Here is a 16,573-nt window from a genome sequence, read left to right as displayed (position 1 = left end):
ACAAGGGCAGCAGGCGCTTGGGAACACCACCACCTCCAAGTTCCCCTCCCAGTCACACACCATCCTGACTTAAGAAGTATATTGCCGATCCTTCATCGTCGTTGGGTCAAAATCCTGGACCCCCCTCCCTAACAGCATTGTGGGAGTACCTTCACCACACAGACTGCAGCGGTTCAAGAAGGCGGCTCACCACCACCTACTCAAAGGCAACTAGGGATGGGCAATACATGCTGGCCTTACCAGTGACGCCCACATCTCATGAACAAAAAAACACTTCTCCAAGGGGTCCTTACAACAGGCATTAGGCCCCTGATTAAAGCCTATTTTAGGTGTCCACCTGGAATGCCTAAAAAATAAATTGGCCCAGTTAATTTAGCAGTGGGACCAATGCCTGCGCAGATTGGGTGCAGGCTGTGTCCCACTGTTATATTGAAGTGCTTTGTGGAAAACGGGCAAATTGCATACCAATTTCTACCCCACTGACTCCAGACTCTTCCCTTTGCCCCACCATTGGCGGCTGTGCCTTCAGCCACCTAGGCCTCGCACTGTATAATTCCTTCCCGAAACACCTCTGACTCCCCCTCTTTAAAACTTTCTTAATTCCCACCTCTTTATCTTCCTAATGTCGCCCTCCTTTGGTTTGTTACCTTGTGTTCCTGCGAAGCATCTTGGGACATGTATTTATATATATACATATATAAATACAAGTTATCATTTACAACCCCTTGTTACTGATTCGCTATATTTACCATCATTACCCATTCATCATCGTGCTCATCTTTTCCTGTTTCAGTGGGGGGGGGACAAAAGCTCCACTTTATTTTTTGATCTTTTCCTAACTGCGACCTCTCATTTCTGGTGTTCTAGTGTATCTTTGATGTCCTCTTTCCATGACTCTAATATCCTTTCTACCGTGAGGGGCCTGGAACTGCAACCAACAACCACGCATAGGACCCAGCCCCGTATCTGCTATTTTATAGGGGATGTTAACTTGTGGGTAAAGGAGAGGCAAAGCAGGGCTCCCCAACACCACTGGAGTAATTATGTACAATCCTCAGGGTGTAATAATATTGCACAGCACATTTTTGCAGGTTAATGTGTATGAATAGGTTATAAAGGAGTAAAGGTGGCTGGCAGGGAGCTGACTGCCGCATTCCCGATTCCTTGTCTGTCGGATCATTGTCAAAAACTTTATTTTAATCACTGAAACCTGAAATACAAGAGGTGCTTGTTGTTGCGGATACGAGGCTAATTCACTGCCCAAGGCAATACTGAGGCTCTGCTCCCCAGCTAGTTAGATATTTTATCAAGTTCAGACAATATTGTTTGTTCATCTTGCAGTTTACTGTTGAATCTGAAGGGCGATAATCTTTAGAAACATCCCACCCACCCCAATAGCATCAAACAGTCCTGGGTCAGGCAGGCACTGTCAACCCACCTGGGCCGGGATAGCAAGGGCCGCCCGTTTTATACCTCGCCTGATTTTACTTTCCTTTGAAGCCAACAGAGAGTAAATTGGCCGATCCAATCTCCTCAGTTTCTGGACCATAGGGTTAGGTTAAAATTGTCCTCACATGTTGCACAGAGTAATAACGGTACCACAGTGCTGTAAAATTGAACGGCAGTGGCTCAAACACACCGGGCGGGGTGGAGGTGGCAATACTGCACCTGTGCACAGTGTCTCACCCTGCAGAATGAGTGTATCTGGGATAGAATGGGTCGCACTGTTCCCTGCAGTCTCACCCTGCAGAATGAGAATATCTGGGATAGAATGGGTCGCACTGTTCTCCAGTGTCTCACCCTGCAGAATGAGAATATCTGGGATAGAATGGGCCGTACTGTTCTCCGCAGTGTCTCACCCTGCAGAATGAGTGTATCTGGGATAGAATGGGTCGTACTGTTCTCCGCAGTGTCTCACCCTGCAGAATGAGAGTATCTGGGATAGAATGGGTCATACTGTTCTCCAGTGTCTCACCCTGCAGAATGAGTGTATCTGGGATAGAATGGGTCGCACTGTTCTCCGCAGTGTCTCGCCCTGCAGAATGAGAGTATCTGGGATAGAATGGGTCGCACTGTTCTCCGCAGTGTCTCACCCTGCAGAATGTGCTGATCAGTTGGCTGATGTCTTCACCGCCATCTTCAATCTGTCATTGGCCAAGGCAGTAGTCCCTACATGCTTTAAGACCGCTACCATTATTCCTGTGCCAAAACAAGCGGCTGTGACGTGCCTGAACGACTATCGACCTGTCGCACTCACACCCATCATAATGAAGTGTTTCGAGAGACTGGTCCTGGCTCACATCAAAGCCAGTGTTCCCGCCTCTCTTGACCAACACCAATTTGCCTATCGTGCAAACAGATCAACAGAGGATGCAATCACAACTGCTCTACACTCGGCACTGAATCACTTAGATGGTAAGGAGACCTACATCAGAATGCTGTTCATAGACTACAGCTCAGCATTCAACACTATCGTCCCCAACAAGCTGGCCTCCAAACTCTTGGCCTGAACACTTCCCTCTGCAACTGGACCCTGGACTTCTTAACAAACAGACCCCAGTCTGTCAAATTAGGTAACCACACCTCCCCCCCACTGACCCTGAACACAGGGGCCCCACAAGGATGTGTGCTGAGCCCCCTCCTCTACTCCCTCTTCACCCACGATTGTGTGGCTGTTCATGGTTCCAACACCATCATCAAGTTTGCGGATGATACCACAGTAGTAGGCCAGATCACCAACAACGATGAGTCAGCCTACAGGGAGGAGGTCTAGCATCTCGTGAAGTGGTGCGCCGATAACAACCTGGTCCTTAACATCAAGAAAACCAAAGAAATCATTGTGGACTTCAGGAAGTCTAAAGGCAGAAGTCACACCCCCATCCACATCAATGGGGCCGTGGTGGAAAGGGTGGACAGCTTTAAGTTCCTCGGAGTCCACATCACGGAAGACCTCTCCTGGTCCCTCAATACCTCCTCTCTGGTGAAGAAGGCCCAATAGCGCCTATATTTCCTAAGGAGGCTGAAGGGATGTAACCTGTCACCCCTGATCCTCTCTAACTTTTACCGCTGCACAATAGAGAGCATCCTGACAAACTGTATCACAGTATGGTATGGCAGCTGTAGCTAGTGTGACCGGAAAGCCCTGCAGCGGGTAGTCAAAACTGCCCAACGCATTACCGGCACCCGGCTACCGACCATAGAGCACATATACCAGAAACGCTGTTTACGGAGGTCACGGTCCATCATCAAAGATCCTACCCACCCCCGCCACAGTCTGTTCGCCCTCCTGCCATCTGGGAGATGCTACAGATGCATTCGCACCCGTACGACCAGATTTAGGAACAACTTCTTTCCCAGGGTTGTCATCCTACTGAACTCTACAAATAAACTCTAAAGCCTGCACATCTGCCAATGCACTTTATTATGATTATGTTTATGTTAATGTATTACAAGCCAAATGTATGTTGAATGTTTAAATGTCTTAATCTAAATGTACACTCTCAGGAGCCGCAAGCCTACATTTCATTGTACTGCACTTGTGCACTAACAATGACAATAAAAGTTGATTTGATTTTGATTTGAGAGTATCTGGGATAGAATGGGTCGTACTGTTCTCCGCAGTGTCTCACCCTGCAGAATGAGAGTATCTGGGATAGAATGGGTCGCCCTGTTCTCCGCAGTGTCTCACCCTGCAGAATGAGAGTATCTGAGATAGAATGGGTCGCACTGTTCTCCGCAGTCTCACCCTGCAGAATGAGAGTATCTGGGATAGAATGGGTCGTACTGTTCTCCGCAGTGTCTCACCCTGCAGAATGAGAGTATCTGGGATAGAATGGGTCGCCCTGTTCTCCGCAGTGTCTCACCCTGCAGAATGAGTGTATCTGGGATAGAATGGGTCGCACTGTTCTCCGCAGTCTCACCCTGCAGAATGAGAGTATCTGGGATAGAATGGGTCGCACTGTTCTCCGCAGTCTCACCCTGCAGAATGAGAGTATCTGGGATAGAATGGGTCGCACTGTTCTCCGCAGTGTCTCACCCTGCAGAATGAGTGTATCTGGGATAGAATGGGTCGCCCTGTTCTCCGCAGTCTCACCCTGCAGAATGAGTGTATCTGGGATAGAATGGGTCGCACTGTTCTCCGCAGTGTCTCACCCTGCAGAATGAGAGTATCTGGGATAGAATGGGTCGCACTGTAACAGTCTCTCCATACAGTGTCTCATCCTGAATTACAATTTCTACTCTAGAATCTTCCAAACGGGAGAGCAGTACAGGCCAGAGTGAAATGGAAATTTTTTTTTTCTGTAAAATCCTTTTTTAGTTCAGCTCTCAGAGGAAAAACAACACAAAAAGGACCGGATGTTCTGTAACTCAGTGACTAAAAAAAGAGGAAGTTAAGAATTCCCCTAACGCAATACAGATCTGAGTGAATCGACATTATGATTACAACAGAAAATAGCTGAGCAACTTGTGGAATTGAGCTATTTAGTGGGACTGGGAGGACAACGCCAAACATGGCGCCTGTTGGAAAGATGGAACTGTGTACTTAGAGGCACGACCCAGGCTTCGCAGAGGGAAATGAACAGATTAGATTTAACTACTTCACAGAGTGTGGACACGTTCATGGTTTAGTCATGATCTAATTGAATGGTGCAACAGGCTGGAGGGGCTGAGTGTCCTCCTCCTGTTCCGATGTAAGAGGGAGCTGCTAATGAAAGCAGCAATTAAGGGTATGAGAGAGAGTGTTGTATGGGATTCCTTGGGTGACGATGGGCAGCACTAGACCTTTCCAGGCCTGTGTATCACTACATGAAAAAGGCCAGTTGGCCCCATCAAGCCAATGTAGACTCTGCACGGTTAACTCTTGACCCCATTTATATAACCTCCTGCGAGAATGTATAACCACAATAGAAAAATCCAGGAAGATTGGGTGGTGCAGATAGGTTAACTGAGGGCCTGGGATTCAAGTCAAACTCTGCCAGAAGGGATGGATGAAAGTCGCTCCACTGGTTGAGATGAAATGAGGTTGTCTCGATCCAGCTCCAAGGGACATGGATCCTGTCTATGGGAATGAGCAATGGAAGGCCTTTAGGAGGAGCAGGTTTGGGTACAGACTAAACACGGACACACAGGCACCTGGGGGTGTACGTACACAAATCTTTTGATGGTGGCAGGACAAGTTGATAAATCTGTTAAAAAGGCATATGGGATCCTGGGCTTTATAAATAGAGGCCTAGAGTACAAAAGCAAGGAAGTTATTGCTAAACCCTTATAAATCACTGGGTCGGCCTCAGCTGGAGCATTGTCTTCAATTCTGGGCACCACACTTTAGGAAGGATGTCAAAGCTTTTCAGATTTTGAGAGGGTGCAGAGGAGATTTATTAGAATGGTAGCAGGGATGAGGGACTTGTACCCACCAGTACTGTACCCCAGTGTTACACAGTGACAGACCTGTACCCACCAGTACTGTACCCCAGTGTTAGTGACAGACCTGTACCCACCAGTACTGTACCCCAGTGTTACACAGTGACAGACCTGTACCCCAGTGTTACAGTGACAGACCTGTACCCACCAGTACTGTACCCCAGTGTTAGTGACAGACCTGTACCCACCAGTACTGTACCCCAGTGTTACACAGTGACAGACCTGTACCCACCAGTACTGTACCCCAGTGTTATACAGTGATAGACCTGTACCCACCAGTACTGTACCCCAGTGTTATACAGTGATAGACCTGTACCCACCAGTACTGTACCCCAGTGTTATACAGTGACAGACCTGTACCCACCAGTACTGTACCCCAGTGTTATTCACCGACTGACCTGTACCCACCAGTACTGTACCCGTGTTATACAGTGACAGACCTGTACCCACCAGTACTATACCCCAGTGCTTTACACCGACTGACCTGTACCCACCAGTACTGTACCCCAGTGTTACACAATGACAGACCTGTACCCACCAGTACTGTACCCCAGTGTTAGTGACAGACCTGTACCCACCAGTACTGTACCCCAGTGTTACACAATGACAGACCTGTACCCACCAGTACTGTACCCCAGTGTTACACAGTGACAGACCTGTACCCCAGTGTTACACAGTGACAGACCTGTACCCACCAGTACTATACCCCAGTGCTTTACACCGACAGACCTGTACCCACCAGTACTGTATCCCAGTGTTATACAATGACAGACTTGTACCCACCAGTCCTGTACCCCAGTGTTACACAGTGACAGACCTGTACCCACCAGTACTGTACCCCAGTGTTATACAGTGACAGACCTGTACCCACTAGTACTGTATCCCAGTGTTATACAGTGACAGACCTGTACCCCAGTGTTACACACCAACAGACCTGTACCCACCAGTACTATACCCCAGTGTTATAGTGACAGACCTGCACCCACCAGTACTGTACCCCAGTGTTATACAGTGACAGACCTGTACCCACCTGTACTGTACCCCAGTGTTATAAAGTGACAGACCTGTACCCACCAGTACTGTACCCCAGTATTATACAGTGACAGACCTGTACCCACCATTGCTGTACCCCAGTTAGTGACAGACCTGTACCCACCAGTACTATACCCAGTGTTATACAGTGACAGACCTGTACCCACCAGTATTGTACCCAGTGTTATACAGTTTAAAGTGCTCACACCAGACACAACCCATGTTTGGAAGGACAGAATCTGTAACTGTTCTGAGAGTGAGTCTCACCATTCAGGTAATGCCACTGAGAGCACCCATTCCCTCAGTTCCCGCTCCACAGAGGCAGGTCAAGGCTCAGCCGTTACAGGCCAGTGAGCTGCACGCTCCAGCCCTCACAGTCCCAGTTCCACATACATTTATCTTGGAGACATAAATAATCCTGAAGTTCTAAATTTACCAACAGACTAATCCAGAAAGAAGTGTACAAAAACATTTTAAAAACAGAAGATTTATATTGCAGAAGCGTTCCAATCAAAATGTGGAGAGTGTAGGGGGTCGGTACGGTGAAGGGACACAGATAGAAATGGATGTTTTTCAATTCTGCTGTTAGCAGCTCTGGGAATTCTCAAACTCAAACCAAACCCATGACCATAACAGTGGCAAGCACTGAGAAACTCTGGTTACACAATGAGTGACACAGAGGATACCATCAGTGTCCTGTGATGTGAAACATATTTCCCCTCATCGTCCTCACAGTTTAAAGATCGCAATATGTACGCACTGTGGGATCTTACCCCTGAATAAAACAGGAGTCTGTCAGCTCTATACACACAATCCTGGGCCTTAAAACCAGTGACAGGTGCTTTTTTTAAATAAAGAATAAGTACGAAGTGTCTCTGAGCAGTTGTTATGCCATCCATGGTATTGCAATCTGATAGAAGCAGGATGAAGCAGCCCTTTAAAGAATTAAAGGGAAGGTAATAATAAAAAGGCAAATGCACAAATCCATGCACATGCTGAGGGAATAAGAAGAGCTCGTTCGTCCTGCACACTCCCCGAGTTCCAGCATTAGGAGCACAAAGTTCTAGGATTCGCCTTACTGTCTGTCTGGGCTCGATCTCTCAGTTTTCCCCTCGAAGCAGGTTTAGAGCCACGTCCCGAAAAACATGGCGGTGTTCAGGGAGGTTTATTTTCTCTTATGTGCGCTTTATAACCTCACTGTAGGTTGGCAGGCTGCATCGGCCATTGTCCCTGGCCCTGTTGGGACTGAAGTAATCGATGGAGTTCTTTAAACTGAAACACCACGTTGTCCTTAAGGTCCGGGTTTGAGATCTGCAGCCGGATACTCCCACTGTCGAATGACAGCTCCCCCGAAAACATCTCGAACATCATCCGTGCCACGACTGGAATCACCTGAACCGGCCCCCAGGGGGAAAGGAAAAGATAGAGTGTCAAATCACCACGTCGCACATTGCAACTCATGTTAAAAGAGGGAATTCACCACCAGAGGGGAGATTCTGCATCGGGACCTCCTTTGCAGCAAGAATCTCCCCATTGGGACCTCCCAAAACAGCCATCTCACCATCACACGCATCTTTACACAGGGAACTGTTTTGGCACAAGGATCTTTTCTTGGGGAGAACATGCAGACAGTGGGACCCCTCATGCGCAGAGCGTCTAGACACAGGGATCCCTCAAGGGGAGAGCATCTAGACATAGAGATCCTTCCCGGGGAGGGTGTCCAGACAGTGGGATCCCTCCAGGGAAGTGGCCAGACACAGAGATCCCTCATGGGGAGAGCTGTAGACATAGGGATCCTCCCCGGGGAGGGTGTCCATTCTTTGGTGACAGCAGCCTCCTGGTACCTCACCCAAGTGGCCATTCTTTGTGTACGAACCCAGAGAGTGTCTGCAAGCTCCAATCAATTCTGTCCTCCCTCGGGATCCACAGGGTCCCCAGCCCAGAGACACAGACCACCCGCCCAGCACCATCCCGTTTCATTACCTGCACCATGATCAGCTTCTTTTCCTTGGGTTTACCATCTGGCCATTCCTCACCAAAGCAGAGATAGATCTCGTAGAGCGGAGCAACACTAGCCTGCCCCTTCTGGTACATTATCAATTCTGTGGAAGGAAGGGGCAACATTAAAAGTTAAAAAAATACACCGGCCAAGAGAAAGCTTAAGTCATGATAGTGTCAAATTACTGTTCCATCGGAGGGAATTCTTATCACACCATCTTATGCTCGCTGTAAAGTACACATGGCAGGTGAACTCGGGGCTCCACAGTCACCAGAAGGATCTTTCACCCTCTTTGGTCTGAGCTGGGCTTGAGCCCATATGCCCGAGGTGAAAGAACTCTATATAACCCACTACCCCATCCAGCCCCCATCAGGTAGACATGGTCTTCCATCTCCACTTCGAGGGCTGGATTTGAATTCTGATCCTAGAGGTGAAAGGCCGTTCAATGGGTGATGTCAGGAAGCACTTCTTCACACAAAGGGCAGTGGAAATCTGGAATTCTCTCCCCCAAAAAGCTGTTGAGGCTGGGGGTCAATTGAAAATTTCAAAACCGAGATTGATAGATTCTTACAAAAGGCAAAATTACAACCTTCCGGACTCAACATCCAGTTCAACAATTTCAGATCATAACCACTGCTCTCATTTTTTCCAGACACCAAGTGTTGATAATGAATCTACTGCCATCTACTCATCTCGACCCATCTCTTGTTTCTTTCCTTGTCCCATTACCATCCCCTATTTCCTTGCACCAACATCCTTTGTTATTTAAATCACTCCTGCCCTCCTTTCCCTGCCTCAACACTTGCTTAAAACCCGTGACATCTGTAACGCCTTCCAGTTCTGACGAAGGGTCATCGACCTGAAACGTTAACTCCGTTTCTCTCTCCACAGATGCTGCCTGACCCGCTGAGTGTTTCCAGCAGTTTATATTTTAGATAGATTTTTGTTAGGTATGGGTATTCTGGGTTATGGAGCCAAGACAGGGAAATGTTTTGCCTCTCCCAGGAGATTATATCATTGCGGCGGGGCGGGGGAAGAGGAGGAGGAAATGTTTAGTCCTGATGCTCCAGCCATGGTGTGGGGCTGGCTTGATGAACCAGCTGGTCTTTTCCTGTCTGCAGGTTTGCATATTCGTATATATGGAGTTATGATAGAGATCAGCCATGATCTCATTGAATGGCGGAATAGGCTCGAGGAGCCGAATGGCCTCCTCCCGTTCCTGTGCGCTGTCTGGGCTTAAATTATAGCCAAGGCTCCTGGAAGTAATTGTTAATGTTCTGGAACCAGTCCCTGATAATGAAAGTTAATTCTTTAAACTGAGTAACAGTATAAAAGGTCTTAATGAATCATAAACCTGATCGAAGAATTTCTCCAAACCTAACTGGTCAAATTGGGATATAGTCTCTGTGTTGGGTAAAGCAAGAGTTGAACCACAAGAGAACCAATGAGCTGAGCCTTGAAAAAGAGGTGATGGAAGAGGATGCACTAGTTCAATGTATAAAACTCCATGGAGATGAAAAGGAGCAATAACACACCACAGTTATGAAGGATTCCACTGGTGACTTTGACCAGGTCAGCCTCGGTGCTGTGGGCAAGGCAGAATCTGGACAGAAGGGATTGGAACAGAGAACTATAGGTAAAGAGAGCATGGAGCTGGCGTTCAATGACCCCTTCGAGGACCTTAGAGAGGAATGGGAGGTTGGAGATGGGACAGCAGTTGGAAAGGATGGAGAGGGTTGAAGGTGAGTGGGGTGGGGGGAAGTTATTGTGTGTATGGGGCGATGATGGCAGTTTTGAAGAACAGGGCAATGGTGCCAGTGCAAAATAAGTAAATGAGTGGTCACAAGTTGGGTGGGGAAGGGCTGGAGGAAGCAGTGGGTCTCATTGGAAAAGAGGAGACTAGTGGGGGTGGGGGGAGATGATACTGAGTCAAGTCTGGGGTGAAAGTCTGGGAGGAGGTGGCAGCAGGAGCTGAGGCATGGATAATCTCAATCTTTGAGATGAGGAAGTCCATAAGCTCCTTCTACTCTGCTTTGGAGAAGAGGGATGGGGCATACAAGTGGAAGGTTGGAGTAGATGGTGGGTGATTGAGAAGAGGAGTCCGAGACTGTCCTTGTTCTGCAGGACAATCCTGGAGTTGGAGTTGGTCATGATAATGCTTGAGATAGCCAAGCCAGATGTGGTGATGGACAACCATGCTAGTTGTGCACTGGTGCGCTCAAGACTTAAGGGTATGGAGGTGGAAACTACTTGGAAAATTAGAAGACCATGAATGGCTTGACGGAGACAAGATCATCAGATGCAGAAACATATAAGATAGGAGCAGGAGTAGGCCATTCGGCCCCTCGAGCCCGCTCCGCTATTTCATGAGATCATGGCTGATCATCCAAATTCAGTACCCTGTCCCTGCTTTCTCCCCATATCCCTTGATCCCTTTAGCCTCAAGAAATATATCCAACTCCTTCTTGAATATATTTAATGAATTGGCCTCAACTGCCTTCTGTGGTGGAGAATTCCACAGGTTCACCACTCTCTGGGTGAAGAAATTCCTCCTCATCTCAGTCCTAAATGGCTTACCCCTTATCCTTAGACTGTGACCCCTGGTTCTGGACTCCCCCGCCATCGGGAACATCCTTCTTGCATCTAGTCTGTCTAGTCCTGTTAGAATTTTATAAGTTTCAATGAGAACCCCTCTCATTCTTTTAAACTCTAGCGAATATAAGCCAAATCGACCCAATCGCTCTCCTCATACGTCATTCCTGCCATCCCAGGTATCAGTCTGGTGCATCTTCGCTGCACTCTCTCCATGGCAAGAACATCCTTCCTCAGATAAGGCGACCAAAACTGCACACAATACATAAGGTGTGGTCTCACCAAGGCCCTGTACAACTGCAGCAAGACATCCTTGCTCCTGTACTCAAATCCTCTCGCTACAAAGGCCAACATACGATTTGCCTTCTTAACCGCCTGCTGCACCTGCAGCAACTGGTGCACAAGGACACCCAGGTCTCGTTGCGCTTCCCCTTTTCCCAATCTATTGCCGTTCAGATAATAATCTGTCTTCCTGTTTTTGCCACCAAAGTGGATAACCTCGCATTTATCCACATTATACTGCATTTGCCATGCATCTGCCCAATCACCCAACCTGTCCAAATCATACTGGAGTTTCTCTGCATCCTCCTCACAGCACACACGCCCACCCAGCTTTGTGTCGTCTGCAAACTTGGAGATATTACATCTAGTTCCCTCGTCTAGATCATTAATATATATTGTGAATAGTCCTAGCACCGATCCCTGCGGTACCCCACTAGTCACTGCCTGCCACTCGGAAAAGGACCCGTTTATTCCAACTCTTTGCTTCCTGTCTGCCAACCAGTTCTCTATACAAGACAGTACCTTACCCCCAATGCCATGTGCTTTAACTTTACACGCTAATCTCTTATGTGGGACCTTATCGAAAGCCTTCTGAAAGTACAAATACACCACATCCACTGGTTCTCCCTTATCTATTCCACCAGTTACATCCTCAAAAAATTCCAGTAGATTAGTCAAGCACGATTTACCTTTTGTAAATCCATGTTGACTTTGTCCGATCCTGTCACTGTTTTCCAAGTGCTCTGCTATTACATCTTTTATAATGGACTCTAGCATTTTCCCCACTACCGATGTCAGTCTATAATTCCCCGTTTTCTCTCTACCACCCTTTTTAAATAGTGGGGTTACATTAGCTATCCTCCAATCCATGGGATCTGTTCCAGAGTCTATAGAATTTTGGAAGATGACCAGCAATGCATCAACTATTTCTAGGGCCACTTCCTTAAGTACCCTAGGATGTAGATTATCAGGCCCTGGGGATTTATCGGCCTTCAATCCCATCAATTTCCCCAACACCATTTCCCTACAAATTCTGATTTCATTCAATTCCTCCCTCTCATTAGACCTTATGTTCCCTGACATCTCTGGGAGGTTATTTGTGTCCTCCTTTGTGAAGACAGAACCAAAGTACGTATTTAATTGGTCTGCCATTTCTTTGTTCCCCATTATAAATTCTCCTGATTCTGACTGCTTGACTTCACCAATCTTTTTCTCTTCACATATCTATAGAAGCTTTTACAGTCAGTTTTTATGTTCCCTGAAAGCTTACTCTCATAATCTATTTCCTTCCTCTTAATTAATCCCTTTGTCCTCCTTTGCTGAATCCTAAACTGCTCCCAATCCTCAGGTTTGCTGCTTTTTCTGGCCAATTTATATGTCCTCTCCTTGGATCTTATGCTATCCCTAATTTCCCTTGTTAGCCACGATTGAGTCACCTTTGTTGTTTTATTTTTATGCCAAACAGGGATGAACAAATTCTGTAGTTCATCCATGCGATCTTTAAATGTTTGCCATTGCCTATCCATCGTCAACCCTTTAAGTAACGTTCCCCAATCCATCCTAGCCAACTCGTGCCTCATACCATCGTAGTTTCCTTTATTTAAATTCAGGACCCTAGTCTCTGAGTCAACCACTTCACTCTCCATTTTAATGAAGAATTCTATCATATTATGATCGCTCCTCCCCAAGGGGCCTTGCACTGAACCAAGCAATCTCTTCAAGAAGTCCACCACCATTGGGAATTGGCAGTCAATACTGCTCACATCTCAGGAACAAAACAAACAAAAAAATGGAGCTTAGAAGGAATGAGAGGGGAAAGTTCAGGCTAACATTTCTACAGCACCACATCACAGTGGCACTACTTTTGCAATGCAGTGACTGTTGTGCACAGACTGATCCCACAAACGGCAATGGAATGAATGAGCAGTTAATCTGTTTTTGGTGGTATTGGTTGAGGGACGAATGTTGACCCAGGACACTAGGAAACTTGCTGCTCTTCAGTGTCCACCTGAAATGGGCAGATGGGCCACGGTTTAAGGTCTCACCTGAATGATGGCACCTCCGACAATGATGTGCATTGTAGCGTCAGTTTGGGTTATGTGCTCAAGTCCCGCGGTGGGGCTTGAACCCACAACCTTCCAATTCAGAGGGGAGGGCGCTGCCAACTAAACCAAGCTGATAATTAGGAGAAAAATAGTTTAAAATATTCTTCCCATTAAAATGTAAAAAGCTCATCCTCGTTTTCAAAACACTCCATGACCTTGCCCCTCACTATCTCTGTAATCTCCTCCAACCCAACAACCCTCCAAGGTCTCTGTGCTCCTCCAATTCTGGCCTCTAGCGCATCCCATGATTTTAATCGCTCCACCATTGGTGAACGTGCCATCAGCTGCTTGGGCCTTAAGCTCTGGAATTCTCTCCCTAAACCACTCCGCCTCTCTACCTCTCTCTCCTCCTTTAAAACTCTCCTTAAAATCAACTCTGACCAAGCTTTTGGTCACATGTCCTAATATCTCCTAATGTGGCTCAGTGTCAAATTTTGTTTGGTTATCACTCCTGTGAAGCGCCTGGAGACGTTTCATTATGTTAAAGGCGCTATATAAATGCAAGTTGTTGTTGCTGTCTTTTGGATGAGGCGTTAAACCGAGGCCCCGTTTAAGTGGAAGTAAAAGAGATGGGGCGTTTTCCCCAGTGTTCTGGCCAATATTAATCCCTCAACCACCATCACTGAAATCAGATTATCTGGTCATTATCACATTGCTGTTTGTGGGAGCTTGCTATGCGCAGATTGGTTGCCAATTTTCATACATTATAACAGTGACTACACTTCAAAATAAGTACTTCATTGGCTGTAAAATGCTTTGGGACGTCCTGATGTTGTGAAAGGTGTATGCACTGGTGCGTTTGGGAGTGCTCTTCGGAGGTTGGGGCTTAGGCAAGTTGTTGGGATGAAGTGGAGTGACATTTACGTCGTATTTTGTCACATTATACCCGAGCTGGGAGTGCCCAAATGGGAAACATTCCATTCCCTTACATTCCAACATCCGTTACCTTGATGAACACAAAAATTCAGACACACAAAAAAATTAATAATTAACATTTTTTTTTAAATGGCCAACTCACCACTGAGGAAGTTCTCCAAACTGAAGAGCTTGATCTTCTTCTCCCTCTCGAGGGGGTTGGGTCCTGGTCCTCCGATAGCGCAGGGCCCCGACCAGTACACTTTACACTGGCACAGGCGGATGGCGTAAATATCTTGCCCATGTATCTCCAGGATCAGACCCCGGTCCATGACGTCCAGCAAGTGGTTGGTGTAAAATCGCTGCTTCTCGTGAGAGACCTGGTCCGTGCTGGGGAAACGGACCTGCTCCAGGGTGATGGGTCCGAAGAGCTCCACTTGGTCTGGGATAGGGCCTAGGTCCCCATAGTACAGGCGGCAGCCGTGAGGGTTGCTGACGGTGATCAACGGTCCCATCTGTTTGCCTCGGTATTGGAACTTCACATCCAGGTCTGTCACTGCCCCAGAGGAAGAGGTAGAACTGTGGTTAGACCACCATGAACAATTCTGGTCTCCATATTATAAAAAGGATGTGGAGGCACTGGAGCAGGTGCAAAAAGGATTTACTAGAATAATACCAGAACTGAGCGGTTCTATATATCTGAAAAGGCTGGGGCTCTTTTCTCTAGAAAAGGGAAGGCTGAGGGGTGACCTATAGAGGTCTTTAAGATTATGAAAGGGTTTGATACGGTAGATGTAGAGAAGTTGTTTCCACTTGCGGGGAAGACCAGAACTAGGGACCATCAATATAAGACAGTTACTTCTTTACCCAGAATGGTGAGAATGTGGAACACACTACCACATGAAGTAGTTGAGGCAAATAGTATAGATGCATTTAAGGGAAAGCTGGATAAACACATGTAGGTGAAAAGAATAAAAGGTTATGCCTGATAGGGTTTGATGAAGAAGGGTGGGAAGAGGCAAGTGTGGAATGTAAACGCCGGCGTGGACCAGTTGGGTCGAATGGCCTGTTTCTGTGCTGTAAATAATATGTAAAAAGAAACAACAGTGAGGATGCTGTGGGGCTGGCAAGGTTCGTGCTACAGGAGCAACAGCAACCAAACAGCGTTCAGCCGTGGCCCAGTGGGCAGCACTCTCTTCTCCGAGTCAGAAGGTGGTGGGTTCAAGTCCCACTCCAGAGTCTTGAGCACATAATCCAGGTTGACACTCCCAGTACAGTACTGGGGGAGTGCTGCACTGTCGGATGAAATGTTAAACCAAGTCTGTTCTCTCAGGTGACTGTAAAAGATCCCACAGCGCTATTTCGAAGAAGAGCAGGGGAGTTCTCCACGGTGTCTTGGCCAATATTTATCCCTCAATCAACATCACTAAAAAACAGATTATCTGGTCATTATCTTATTGATGTTTGTGGGACCTTGTTGTGCGCAAATTGGCTGCCGCATTTCCTGCATTACAATAGTGGCTACACTTCAAAAAGTACTTCATTGCAGCAGCGTTTTGGGACTTTCTGAGATGGTGAAAGGCGCCATGTAACTACAGTATGTTCTTTGAGCTGGGGAGAGGTTAAAAAAAACCCAGGGCTCTCACTCCTGCTGGCAAGTTACTTGTACAGATGTTCAGGAAGGGCAGCATGAAGCTCAGCTGTGATACAAACAAACTCTGCATTTCTTAACAGCTTAAGGGATAGAAATTCGTCTTGGTGCTAATCATTACAATTATATGGAGTTTACAGCACAGAAACAGGCCATTCAGGCCAAATGGTCCATGCTGGCATTTATGCTCCACACGAGCCTCCTCTCACCCTACTTTATCTCACCCCATCAGCTTAACCTTCTATTCCTGTCTCTCTCAACGGACGGGATCACGTCAACCACTGGTTATATTCCCCGCTCGATATTCAGTTCCACTGCCTTCAATAGAACTGAATATCAAGCGGAGTGTATAACAGGCCGATGCAATAGCACCTGTTTAGCGCTAACATCCAAGTCAAATTTTTACCCCTAAACGTTTTAAAGGGGAGTCAAGGTTCAATTCTTTATAGAAACATAGAAGATAGGAGCAGCAGTAGGCCATTCGGCCCTTCGAGCCTGCTCCGACATTCAACGAGATCATGGCTGATCATCCAAACCCTAGCACCCGGTCCCTACACCGACAGCCATCCCACCCAAGCCCTATCCCCGTAACCCCGCGTATTTAATCCCCCCTAACACTAAGGGCCAATTTTTATC

The 16,573-nt window shown here is 47.1% G+C and overlaps 1 protein-coding gene across 6 annotated transcripts in view; it reads right to left on the bottom strand.

Annotated features, from left to right (window-relative positions):
- Positions 1 to 6,924: 6,924 nt before the first annotated feature.
- LOC147105808 (interferon regulatory factor 6-like) overlaps positions 6,925 to 16,573 on the bottom strand; it is a 71,229-nt gene continuing 61,580 nt past the window's right edge. For all 6 annotated transcript variants that reach the window (XM_086010576.1, XM_086010573.1, XM_086010570.1 and 3 more), the window contains exons 7-9: positions 14,450 to 14,842; positions 8,437 to 8,555; positions 6,925 to 7,845 (exon numbers count right to left, since the gene is read on the bottom strand). In XM_086010576.1, coding sequence (XP_085866702.1) covers positions 7,648 to 7,845; positions 8,437 to 8,555; positions 14,450 to 14,842 — 710 coding nt within the window. In that variant the 3' untranslated portion in view covers positions 6,925 to 7,647. The remainder of the gene's footprint in view (positions 7,846 to 8,436; positions 8,556 to 14,449; positions 14,843 to 16,573) is intronic.

Source organism: Somniosus microcephalus, chromosome 17 (assembly GCF_052327205.1).
Source record: "Somniosus microcephalus isolate GS21.2 chromosome 17, FLI_Smic_1.0, whole genome shotgun sequence".
NCBI classification, from domain to species: domain Eukaryota; kingdom Metazoa; phylum Chordata; class Chondrichthyes; order Squaliformes; family Somniosidae; genus Somniosus; species Somniosus microcephalus.
Note: the sequence above shows the minus strand (reverse complement) of the source record. Positions and strands in the feature narration are given on the sequence as shown.